At 45.9% G+C, this 12,930-nt stretch overlaps 1 protein-coding gene across 1 annotated transcript in view; it reads left to right on the forward strand.

Moving 5' to 3' along the window:
• The window catches only part of ULK2 (unc-51 like autophagy activating kinase 2), an 83,238-nt gene that overhangs the window by 18,389 nt on the left and 51,919 nt on the right, over window positions 1–12,930 (forward strand). The window contains exons 4-7 of the mRNA XM_015412156.1: window positions 5,888–5,920; window positions 7,623–7,659; window positions 10,127–10,300; window positions 11,896–11,969. Of these exons, the coding sequence (XP_015267642.1) occupies window positions 5,888–5,920; window positions 7,623–7,659; window positions 10,127–10,300; window positions 11,896–11,969 (318 nt within the window). The remainder of the gene's footprint in view (window positions 1–5,887; window positions 5,921–7,622; window positions 7,660–10,126; window positions 10,301–11,895; window positions 11,970–12,930) is intronic.

Genomic DNA, 12,930 nt, shown 5'->3' on the forward strand with positions numbered 1-12,930 from the left:
CCAGGGGTCAGATATCCCTACGAGGCCTGTGTTTTTTCTCTTGGTCCAGCAAAGCCCTCCTTCACTAGTGGCGTCTAGATCTGGGATCCATGCCTTGTACAGGGAAGTCTCCATGTGAAGGGCTGGGCTCCTGGGAGGACTGTGGGTCTTTCCCCCTGCCTTTTTAGTCCTGCGTTATTCGGGTAGTATCGCTCTGTAACTTGGGCGGCCGGGGTGATCAACCCTGCTTGGTTTGGTTTTGTAGCCATCAAGTTGCAGCCAACCTAAGGTGACCTTGCAGGGTTTTCAAGGCAAGAGGCATTCAGAGGTGGCTTGCCCTTGCCTGCCTCTGTAGCAACCCTGGACTTCCTTAGTAGTCTGCCACCCATATACTGACCAGGGCCAACCTGCTTAGCTTCTGAGATCTGATGAGATCAGGCTGGCTTGGGCCATCCAGGTCAGATCATTCCTATTTGCTTCTCCTTTTTGCTGTCTATTAATGACGTTGGCGTTGCCTTTGCCTTGCGGCAGTGGCATTTCCCTCCTCCAGAAGAGCCAATGTGGTTGTCGTGGTTAAGAGTATTGGAGTGCTCTCTGGGAGACCCGGGTTCGAGTCCCCTGTGCTGTGGCCTAACACCTCAGAAAGGCTATCTGTGAGGATAAAATGGAGGACAGGAGACTGATGTAAGTGGCTTTGGTTCCCCGTCAGGATGAAAGGTGAGGTACAAATGAATTAAATAAAGGCCCAAGTGTGTGACGTCTCTCTACTTTGCTGTTCTCTTCAGAGCTGCTGGTTGGGTCTGGGGTCCTGCCGCTGTGCCTCTAAGCTCGCTGTTGCAGGGTGTGGCTTCTTTCCATAGTGTTTGGTGCCTTCATACAAAGATCAGTATAAGCTTGTTGAGGGCGGTGTTCCCAGTGAGCGCAAAGCATTGGTGCCACAGCAGGGGTCGAACCATTCTCTTACAGGTTGTGAGTGCAGATCCTGACTGCTCTAAATGGCCCTTCTTCCTCTCTCACCTGTCAAAGGTTGTGTGTTTTGGGCAGCCAGGGGATTTGGATGCTGGAGAAATTGTGGCTGCAGGTTGTGTCATTCGCTGCGCTGGGAGAGCCCATAGTGGCTTCCTACTGCTATGCAGTTTGTATGTTGGACTGGGGGAGAGTGTGGGGTTTGTTGAGTGATACTGTCTTGGCATGCCTGCCATTGCTGTGGCTTGATGTAAGAGGTGTTGATAAGCATCATGGTGACTGCGGAGTGACGACATCGTTTCCAGGGGGGTTGTGTGAGCACAGTGATGTCAGTATCCACGAACTTTAGGATCAACCATGAGTGTTGATCCTAAAGTTTGTGTACACTGCCATCGCTGTGTGTTTGCTGCTATGAGGTGGGAGAGGATCCCAATCCTGTTTTGCTAGTGTGGCTTTTGGTGTAGTGGCAGCCCTCTCTGCTGGACTGTGGCACCGGCCCAGCTGCTTCTGCCACAAAGCATCCGGGTTTATAAGGCTCCTGAAGTCAGGGACCTCAATAGAAATGCCCAGGGGCTTTGATTTCCCTTAGAAGCCCATCAGGAATGAGAATTATCCAGAACTCTTCCAGGAGTTGTAGATATTTGATCATATTACCTGTGATTATTGGGACCTTTTTTCCCCTTAGGGAAGTGGCTTGTTCACATACAGTGTGTATTGGCAGGTCACTTTTCCAATAAATATCTCAAAAGCTGTTAAATGGATTTTAAAAGTGCCTTATTTTTAATGTTGGGAGGCAGGATTAGGTTTAAAATGGCAGTTGCGTTTGTCTTGGTGTGTGTCAGGGTACCCTGCCGACCATGGAGCAGTTAAGAGGTGCTGCCCCCTTTTGCATCCCCACCATTTCAGCTCAAAAATTCCTGCTCTATTTTTACTTCTTTCTTGACCAGATCAAACCTTTGACTCTGCTTCATGACGTTTTCTGCTTCCTTGAGCCAGTTTTTCTGTTAAATGTATACAATTTTAAACGTGTTTCCATAAATTATGTATAAATGGCATATGTTCCGTCAGACATGCAAGAACTTCCACTGCCCTTGCTGTGCCTTTACAGGGATGGCCCTGATGGTTTTATTGACAATGTCAGGAAAGGCACAGACCGTCGTGTCCTTCAAAAGGCCATGCTAGGCCAAGCTGTTCAGTTCATGGTGAAAACAGAAATAAAAACCTGATCGGAACCCAGTTTTTTGTACGCCTTGTTTTCACAAGCTATTCTTTGCAGCCCTCACGGGTTCTTGCTTTCTCTGTGCAGAAAATCCACCCGCATGTGGTCTGTTGATTTCTCTCTCCCCCTGCCTCTCCCTTTTGGGAAGTAAAGGTCACCATTTGGTTTCTAGAAGGCTGCAAGCCCATGCACAGCTGGATCTTTGTCCTTAGGACGATTCATTCCCTCCAACCAAGCTGCAGTCTGAATTCCAGACAAGTCAGGAGAGGTCAAGCACATTGGGAGGATCTCGGCTGTGTTGTTGTGTCAGATTTCTGCTGGGCCACAAGACGTTCACATCAGGAGCACAGCTCTGCCAACCGTTTGCTGGGCAGCTGGTTTCCGGAATGTGCAGGGAGCTTGAATTTAACTCCCTTTGCCCATCTGACTGCGCGGCTGGCGCTTCCAGATTTCTTCTAGGCCTTCAGCAGCTTCATTGGGAGGTGCCTCCTCTGACCTTGAGCTGCCTGAGGAACAAGGCCCTCTGTCCTTGTTTGGCCGGGGGCGCAAGTGACTTTCCTTCAAGAGGCATTTTGTTTGGGTCACTGTTTTGAATTCCTGGGATGCGAAGACTCAAGGCCCGACCTCTGGCAGTGGATTTCATTCTCTCCAGTCTGTCAGCTTCACCTTGCTTTGCGGGTTAAAAATGCTCCAGGAGTATGTCAGATCTCTACAGTTTTAGCTAGGCAGCTGTAAAAGAAAAAGGTATTTCTGCAAAGTGGCTAAGGAAGCATGCAAAAGAAATCTGTCCTTTCTGAGAAAGATCTACTGCAAGGGTGGCCAGACTTACTTAACCTAAGAGCCACGTAGAATAAACGCCAGATGTTTGAGAGCCACAGGACCTGAACAAATATTACCCACACATTTTAATGGAAAAATATGCAAATTTGCTTTTTCTCCAAGCTGGCTGGCGGGGGAGGGGGGGGCTTTGAGAATGCACTTAAAGTTGTTTTCTTTCTCTGCTCCTGCTTCCACCTCAAGCTTACCCAGGGAGGGGAACACTGGCTGGGGAAGGGAAGACCAACTGGGGAGTCATGCCTCTGCTTCACTTCCCCAGCCGCCCTGCCGGGAGCCACACAATGGAACAGTTTGGCCTCCCCTGATCTACTGCATCCAGATATGTCACGGGTAGAAAAGATTCCCACAATGGTTGAAGAGAAACTAAGTCCTTCTAAAACCTGGGAAGGCACCAGATTTTTTTATTACATTAAGCGTTTATACTCAGCCCCTCAATGAAAGAACTGACATGTAAGTTTAAAATCACAGTCTTCTTAATAATAAAAACACTCATTAAAATTACTGAGCCGGCAAGATTAAAGTACAACCAGCAAAAGAATCTTAGACAACAGAGTAGCAATACTTAAAAAAAACCCCAACCTAGAGTAAAGTCAGAATGCCTGTAAAACAGAGGGAGGGATGGAGGGAGAACCAGGTCCTCCTTCCAGAAGATGCGCAGCGTCCATAAGAGGAGGTTACATCTTTGCTTGAGTTTAGTTGTCACACACACACAGAGAGAGTCCAGGATGCTGTGATAAAGTGCTTTCCTCACCTTTTATGCTCTGCAAGTGGCACTGGTAGTCAGGAGGGAGCTGCCAAAGGTTGTGGGCTTTTTACCGCAAGATTGTGCTGCATGAGGATTCGAGGGTGTCCGATCGCTTTAATTACACAGCACTATCTCAAAATGAAAACTGTTTTTCCTTTCATTTATTAGCTTAATTGACCAGAGGTCTTAAGCCAAACGTACAAACAGTTACTATAAAACACATTACATATAATTACAAGATAATTTAGATCAAACATTTTTACAATTAAACTAATAAACATACTTATAAACAATATTAATAGACATTTTATAAACTTCTATAAACTGTATAAAATCCCATGATATTATGGAAATTAATTTTAAAATTTGTATACATTAAACTACCTACAGCAAAATATCGATAGATATTTTGCCACCAAGCGAGTCGTTTCAGGGTCTTCATCTGCTAGCAGTATGATTATCACCCAAGGTTCCATAGGGAGGTGATGTCTATGTAAAATAGGAGTAATCCAACAGGATCTGGCGTCAATCCACTGGTGGCAAAATAACAAAAGGTGATCTAAGGTCTCTATTGCCCCTGATCCACAATTGCACAATCTATTTGAATACTGTTTTTTAGCAAAACGGCCACTTATCTCTGCAGTTGGAAAAACATTCAACCTAGAAAGCGTGAAGACATATCTAAATCTAGGGGATGTAAGGAAGCTCATATATGAGGAAATTTTCTTAGGTGGCACAATCCCTAAGACAGAGTTGGAGCATACTCGCCTAGCACGAATTGAAGTGCTGAGTCGGTCAATGTTTGTCACCCTCAATCTAATCAAATTTAGTGCTTCTTGATAGTTTATATTGTTAAGCACTGTAGGGGCAAGACCAATCCTCTCCAGCTGTTATCTCTATGTTTTGCCCACGTACATTTATAATTATCCTTTAAAGAATAAAGAAGACCCCCTTGGGCATTAGGTGTCATATAAAGAACTTTCAATCTCAATTTAAAGGCGGCCTTCCAGACTCTCGACTCAAAGGAACATTGTGCAAATTCTTCTCTAAGTGCTGTCCCTGCGACACATTTTTAGGGACTCCTGCAATTCTACACAAGAACTGGAGAAGGATCTGATCTGATGATTCAGAAATTTCTTTGATCCAGATAGCAGCACCATATAAATCTTGGGAAGTAACTTTCGCATTAAAACCTGTAATGGCCATCGGAACATACTGGCCACCTCTTGAATAGTAGAACCTAAGGAGGGCATTAGAATTTGCTTTGGCAATTTCAGTTGCTGCTCTTATATGATGTTTCCAATGGCAATTGCAGCTAAACACTATACCCAAATATTTGAAATGAGACACTTGTTCTATCTCCGCACCCTTAACCTTCCATAGTCTTTGCTTTAAACAAGGTTTGTTGGAAAAAAACCCCATTATTTTTGATTTTTCACAATTAATCATCAACCCCTCTTGGATACAGTAATCAGCAAAAGCGTTTACTAGCTTACATTAGCCAACTTCTGATCTGGATAGCAGCACTGCATCATCTGCATAAAGTAATATAGGTACTTCATGTCCTGCTAGTATGGGGACAACTGTTTTTAAAGAAATGCCCAGATTCCCTGGCCTTGCACAAATCAATCTTAAGTCAGACATCACACCAGCTGGTGGTCTGGGCTCCCAGATGTGTGCAGCACAGCAAGGGAAGTCATGGTGTTGAGGTGTTTGTCTGCCATTTATTTCCCATTCTCTGAGCGCCTGGCTTTATTGCTTCACTCCCATCTCCACGTCGCAGCGGCCTCTGGATGCAGAACACTGGCCGTAGCTGTGACTTGTCAAGCTGGACATTGTGTCAAGCCATAGCACAAATGGTTGCACACAAGCAACTTCAGACATGGATCCTGGGTCTGATCTGCTAGTTGGTTTCAAGTTATGGCTTGTCAATTCAGACATCACAAACTAGCCATAGTTTACCCTAACTGTAGTTTACTGTGGCTTCTTGTGATCTTGGAATGAGCCTGTGTGTGGCTTTTTCTTTTTTTAAAGTTCGGTTTTATTCAAGAGTAAAATATTACACTTGGGTTAGAATTCGTTACCTGGAGAATCCTTTCTTCCACCCTCTCTAATGAACTTCTTTCTCTTTTCTATTCCAGGAGATGCCCAACTCTGTCTTCCTGGTAATGGAGGTGTGTATTCATTTTTCTTCTTGTACTGAATTTGGATAAAATTCTATTTTCATCCTATGCATCTATCACAATTTTATCCTGACCTTTCTCTAAGGATTCCTCCCTCCTCTGTTTTATCCTCCCAGAAACCCTGGAGGGGGTAGTTTATGCTAAGAGAGAGCCAAAGATCATCTGGTGTAGTGGTTAGAGTGTGCGGCTGGGAGTCCTGGGTTCTAATCTCACTGGATAACTTGGGCCAGTCACTCAGTCATTTACCTCACCAGGTACAGATAAAATGGAGGAAGGGAGAACCATGAATGCCACTGAGTATATTGGAGGGAGAAGGGCAGGGTAAAAGGAAAGTATAACAAATGGTCCTCAAGTCCTGTACAGTTTGGTGTAGCCAGTTTGGTGTAGTGGTTAAGTGCGCAGACTCTAATCTGGGAGAACCGGGTTTGATTCTCCACTCCTCCACTTGCACCTGGCTGGATGACCTTGGGCAAGCCATAGTTCTGTAAGAGCTGTTCTTGAAAAAGAGCAGTTTCTGTCAGATCTCTCAGCCCCACCTTCCTCACAGGGTGTCTGTTGTGGGGAGGGGAAGGGAAAGGAGTTTGTAAGCCGCTCTGAGACTCCTTTGGGTAGTGAAGGGCGGGGTATAAATCCAATCTCTTCTTCTACAAATGTATTGACGTCTCCTTGCTCCAGTCAGTTAAATAAATAAATCTGGACTCCAAATTTAAAACTTGAACAGACTGTATTTATACTACACATATTTCACATGTTTGTGTGTGTACACAATATTTTAAAATGTGTAATTACTTATAGAATCATAGAATATTAAGTTGGAAGGGACCTTGGAGGTCATCTAGTCCAACCCCCTGCACTCTGCAGGAGCATAGCCGAAAGAGAGCTCTACAACATACCCGAAAGATGGTCGTCTAGCCTCCGCTTTAAAATGTCCAGCGAAGGAGCATCCACCACCTCCCGAGGCAGTGTGTTCCACTGCTCAACCACTCTGACATTTAGGAAGTTTCTCCTGATATTTAGCTGGTATCGACTTGCTTATCTTTCTCCACAGTCAGAGTCTGTGGAAAGAAAAGGGTGAGGAGGAGAGTGAGATCTTGGCTTAGCAGTACAGAAGAAAGCATCAGAACTGGTTTATCATTACCAGAGTGACCCTGGAAATCTCAGGCCTCCTGTCTCCTTCCCACCAGTGGAGCCCAGAAATTTCCACTTCTGTGGAAAACCATAGTACTTCGTCTTTGGGTTCCAAACAACAAACTGTAATAGTGTTCTCTTCCAAGCCAGACTTACTCCAGATTTAGATCTCTGGTTTCAAGGAAAAGAGCAAGGTGCAGTTTTTGGTTTGCACATAATGACAAATCGTTGTTCCCCTCAAAGAAAAATGATTAAAATTCAGTCTGTACGTCTCACACGAGACCGAAGATTTCCAAGGCTCATTCTGGTCACAGCCAGCCAAAGTTGGCTGTTGCAAGTGACTCATGCCTTAACTTCAGAAGTGCCATCAAAAGGTGCATTTGCAAGCAAGAGGGGAGGCCAGAGGGGGGAGATCACGTGAGCCGAAGAGATGCTTGTGACCTTAACTAGGGTTAGGAGGATGGAGGGTGCAGAATCTGCCTAGGCCTTTTGACATGCGGGGTGAAGAATTCAGACATCCTCAGCACGTGTCTAGCTTAGCCCTGTTCTTTTCTCTCTTGGACAGTATTGCAACGGTGGAGACTTGGCAGATTACTTGCAAGGTAATGGATTGTTTTGATGCCCTGTTAATTGCCTGAGAAGTGTTTGGTGCTGTGACCCTGCTTTCGTTCTCGTTTATGACTTGGCGGGACTGTTTCTGCTAAGATTCTGCTTGTCTTGAAGGATTTTTTAAAAAAAACTGGAAGTGAGCTAAAATACAGGATGCAATAAAGGATAGCACTACCGGTTCTTTTCAGCCATGCATGATCCCACCCCACAGACCAGCGTCCAAAATGATAGGGGTGTGCTTTTAAAAAAAAAGGGGGGGGGGGGGGGGATTGTAGAATACAAAGATACATTACTTGTTTTGATGGGTCCCTCCCCTTTCATCCCCCCAGGGAACTGGTTCTAAACCTTTCCTGATTTATCTGGAGGGTGATGAAAAGACCTTGTGGGACCCGGAGGGAGCAATTTGTCTAAAGGGGGGGGGGGGGTTGGCCCACCACAACAAAAGCGGGGAAGAAGTGAAAAGTACTGGGTTTGCCGCATGGACGACTCAGACGACGACATCCTGTAGCACACGTTTATTGTACTTAACACACACAAAGTAACTCTAACGGCCAACAGGGCCAACTATATACATATCCACCCAGCAACCCCCCATTCCCATTGGAGGGTTTGAACGTCCCACCAAGGTGGCTATTGGTTGGGGCTGGGGGATCCAGGATCCAAAGTTTCCATTGTTCTAGGATCCAAGCTCTGGCCTGTTTCGCGGACCCCTGGTGGTGGTCCACGTACATAACAAGAAGAATCATGGGCCATTTATAATCCTGCTAATTTGGAATTTTGAACAGTGCCTCACAGATTGCTGGGAAGCAAAAATACGGTTTTGCCCCTGCAGAGCACATGATACATTTCCCCTCAGAATTGGGTGCAGAATGCTTCTTCCTCCCCCTTGACATTTGTAAAGGGCGCATGATGTCTAAGCGTAACAAGGCTGCTTGTGGGAAGGCTGCAGGGGTGGGGAGCAGCTGCTGTCGTTTGTGGGAGTCCCATGCGGAGAGAGATGACTCTTCTTCTAGCTGCGGCTTGAGGTTTTTGTCTCTCTGACTAGGGTCTGTGTGTGGGGATGGGAAGAAAGGCTTATGCGCTGCGTAGGATTTGGGGAGGGGAATTCTGCCTGGGCCTTGAAGAAAGGTCCATGGTGCCCCTGCCCCGCAGGACCCTTGCGGTGGGAACAAGCCTGTGCCCAGCATCAGGGGCAAAGGGCAGATGTTGCCCTCACAGTCGCATTGTGAGTGAGTAGAGCAGTTAACTTTCCCACCAGAGAGAATGTCAATCATTAACTCCTATGGGAGAAAGTAAGCAGGTGTTCTCTGGGGACACCTGCTCTCTGCCCCAGTAACTTCTGCTGTTCAGAATTGAGCCATGTTCCCGTTTGCCATCCAGGTTTTACATTTGTGTTTTGTTTGATATCATTTAAAGCCCTCCTTTTTCCAGAAGACTCAAGGTGGCTATTTTATGTTTTGGTCTCAACTGCGTATGGCAGAATGTTGCGGACCACGTTTTTATAAGGCATAACCCAGCCATATTGAGTCCCGTTGCTCTTGGTAGGAGAGAGCTGTCTGCTGAGTTCTCCCATTGAAATCAGAGGGATCTTAGAAGTGCTGAACATCACCTAGATAGTCTCCAGTAATTTCGGGGTGTAATGGGTCGGGGCCAGTTTTAAATCCTCCATCCCCACAAGAGACAGTAAGGGTAAAGGGCTTCTGTGTGCCTTCTTCAATATGGAGTCCTTTCTCTGTGGAGCTCTTGTTGCTGTTCCAAATGTGGAGGTGTTGCAGTAGCAATAGAGCTATGGCACGTACCATTTTTCCCTGCCCTCTCCTTTCCCCAGCCCACTGTGTCTGCCGTTTCTCCTCTTCCCCCCCCCCCCCCCCCCAAATCACACACCAGAAGGCTCTTTTGGGCTGTTTAAAAAAATTGGTAACTAACATTTCATTGTAATGCATCAACATTATAAATCCGCACAACAATTGTACTAATTCCCAGCTTTTGTGTTTTTGGTTTGTTTGTTGTTTTTTTTAAGTAAGCAAGCCTCTACCCCTTTTTGTTGTGAAGTTACAAGGGGAAATGTGCTGCCAACAAAAACACACACAACACACAACAAAAAAGGGCTAGAGATTTTTAAAATATGAAACCTGGGAACTAATGAATTGTGATTCATTATAACATTACTGTGCCGTAGCTAAATGTCATTACTGATTTTTTAAGTCGGGTGGGTGGGAAATGGCACTGATATGAGCAGGACCTGAGGTAATATGCACTTTCCTATCCACATGGTGGACAGAAAGATGTGTTTAATGGTCCCCATCACAGCCTGCTAGGAGAGGAAGGCGAAAGAAGGGAGCTCACAGGTCCCTTCCACTTTGTTTAAACTAGCTGGTTTTTCCGCTTTGCTTTGGTTGCTGTGTGCCTAGGAAATGCAAATGAGCCCCTGCCCATTTTCCCCCCCTTTTCCCTGCTCAGCAAAGGGAACCCTGAGTGAGGACACCATCCGGGTGTTCCTCCAGCAGATTGCTGCAGCCATGCGCATCCTCCACAGCAAAGGGATCATTCACAGGGACCTCAAACCGCAGAACATCCTTCTGTCGTACACTAGCCGCAGGAAGTCGAGCATCAGCAGCATCCGTGTCAAGATAGGTGAGTGGGGGGGGGGAGTTGTGCACTTCGGCACAGCTGGTTTGGCAAAACGGACTACTCAGCCCTGAAGGCTACTTTGGAAACCCCCTTTTTGGGGGGGTATTTTTTTATTGTGTGAGTTGTGTGTGTGTACCTGGAAGCCATGGCGACCTCTGGTAACTGACTCTCTACTGGGGGCCTGGAGGATATTCAGAGAGGTGGCTGAATGAAGCCTGCCCCCAGTCCTCCCGACTGCTGCTATTCCAAGGAGGTCTCCCATCCAAGTACTTGCCAGCATCAACCCTGCCTAGGTTCTGAGATCTGACAAGATCGGGCTTGCCTGGGCTGACCAGGTCAAGGCCTTTGGGAACCCATTTTGAGCTGCAAAGTTCTGGCTCTTCTGCATGCCTTACTTCTGTTACATAATTTGCACAAAGCATGCACACATTCAGCGGGTGCACACTCTGGTTTGCTAGTACACATAACATTATTTAGGCGTACATTTAAAAATGTAACACCAGGGGTGAGAGCAAAAGGTACATGGGCCTTGTATATGCTTATCAGAGGGCTGTGATGGGCTGCCGCTCTTGGTTGTTTGTCTGCTAGCTCAGGTTTTGCCTTCTGCCTGGCATATAAAATGGCACCACAGACCCATTTCAGTCGTGGCATGATCTGAACAAGGTAGAGGGGGCTTCCTCCATCCTTTGTGAATTCTTTCCTGCTGGCTCCAAGCCACGTGAGCTTCAGCTGGGCAGAGTGGTGAAAGGAGCAGTTGATGGCTGGGACCCTCCGTTGTGGTAGTGTTGGGCGAGCCCTTCAGTTCCCGTTTCATTGCCCATCTTGCTGGCATTCAGTGGCAAAGCTGCATCTCCTTTTTTTCCTAATTAGCAATGAAGTGGGTGGGGGCAGATATCTTCTAAGTGGTCTTATTTTCTTTATCTACTTCATTTACACCCCACCTCTCTCTGCAATGGGGACCCAAAGCAGCTTACATCGTTCTCTTTGATTGGTCCCGAAACGGGACGAAATAATAGTAAAACCGATGGGAATTGTGGAAATGGATAAACTGAACCTAATATTACAGGGGAAAGATTATGAAATATTCACGAAAAGATGGTTGGGAATGTACAGATGGCTAGAAAAATAGATGTGAGACTCTAAAATGTATAAATACAAATGAATTAATATGTATGAAAAACAATAAATAAATATTTAAAAAGGCAAAAAAAGAGATTGATTGGTGTAGCGGTTAGGAGTGTGGACTCTAATCTGGGAGAGCCAGGTTCAATTCCCCACTCCTCCACATGCAGCTGCTGGTGTGACCTTGGGTCAGTCATAAGTTCTTTCGGAGCTGTTCTCTCAAGGGCCGTTCTCAAAAGAACTCTCTCAGCCCCACCTACCTCATAGGGTGTCTGTTGTGGGGAGGGGAAGGGAAGGAGATTGTAAACTGCTCTGAGACTTTCAGGTAGTGTAGGGCAGGGTATAAATCCGATCTCTTCTTCTCCATTTTATCCTCACAACAACCCTGTGAGGTAGGCTAAGCTGAGAGTTTTGGGCTTAAGCATTGTTGTTATTTCCCCCCTTCACATTACCCCTGTATTCTTTCCTCCAATCAGCTGACTTCGGGTTTGCTCGTTATCTGCAGAGCAATATGATGGCTGCCACCCTTTGTGGGTCCCCTATGTATATGGTGAGTGACAAATTGTAATGTTTCCTTTGCTGGTGCTATAATATTGACATTTACCTTTTACAAGGTGAGGGTGCCCAAGGAATCACAGGTGTGGGAACAGTTTGGAAACCCCACCCGTACGTTTCCCCCCCTCCACGATTGTATAAGTTCACAGAGCCTTGAGCAGGTTGATTCCAACCCCCTCCCTGTCCCACCCTATCCCTGACTCTCAATTGCTCTCCAAATTCCATGTATCCTGGAGCATGCACAGTCTTTATGAGTATGTTCTGCTTTTGCTTTCCCCCTTATCACTTTGATTAATTCACAAAATCATATTTCTCTGTATTTCCTCAAGTATATATAAACCTCCTATTTTGTCCTTGAGTAGGCTTTTTGTGCTGCTTTTGTGATTAGCACAGCATTATTAGACACAGTGATTGTGCATGAAACAGTGTTAAAAGTGGCTCATGTCCATTATCAGTAACCCTTACAACAGTGCTGTACAGTGAGTTAGAGTGATCCCATATTGCAGGCAGGGGCTGAAATTGAAAGAATAGTAGTTACCCTAAAGGCTACCTTGTGAGAGGCAAGATTTAAGCTGGGGATTTCTAGGTTCATAGCTCAGTCTCTGAACAACTGTACTGCACAAATGAGTGAAATGATTGTAGTTGTCTGTGTAGAGCAGAATCAGCAGGCATAGCTGTAGAAAAGAGCAAGAGTCCAGTAGTGCCTTTAGCAAAATTTGTGGTAGATACAGCTAGAATGGGAGTCCGTCTGTCCTATATATTGGAAAGTGGTGTGATTTCAGATCCCGAATGACAAGAGCAGGTGAATGACAAGAGCAGGCATGATTGGATTAGGTGTGATATGCAGTGGGGTGGTAAGGTAAAGGTAAAGGTTCCCTTGCTCGGAAGCTAGTCGAGTCCGACTCTAGGGTTGTGGTGCTCATCTCCATTTCAAAGCCGAAAAGCCAGCGCTGTCC

Source organism: Gekko japonicus, unplaced genomic scaffold (genome assembly GCF_001447785.1).
Source record: "Gekko japonicus isolate JY-2015 unplaced genomic scaffold, Gekko_japonicus_V1.1 scaffold2194, whole genome shotgun sequence".
Classification (NCBI taxonomy): domain Eukaryota; kingdom Metazoa; phylum Chordata; class Lepidosauria; order Squamata; family Gekkonidae; genus Gekko; species Gekko japonicus.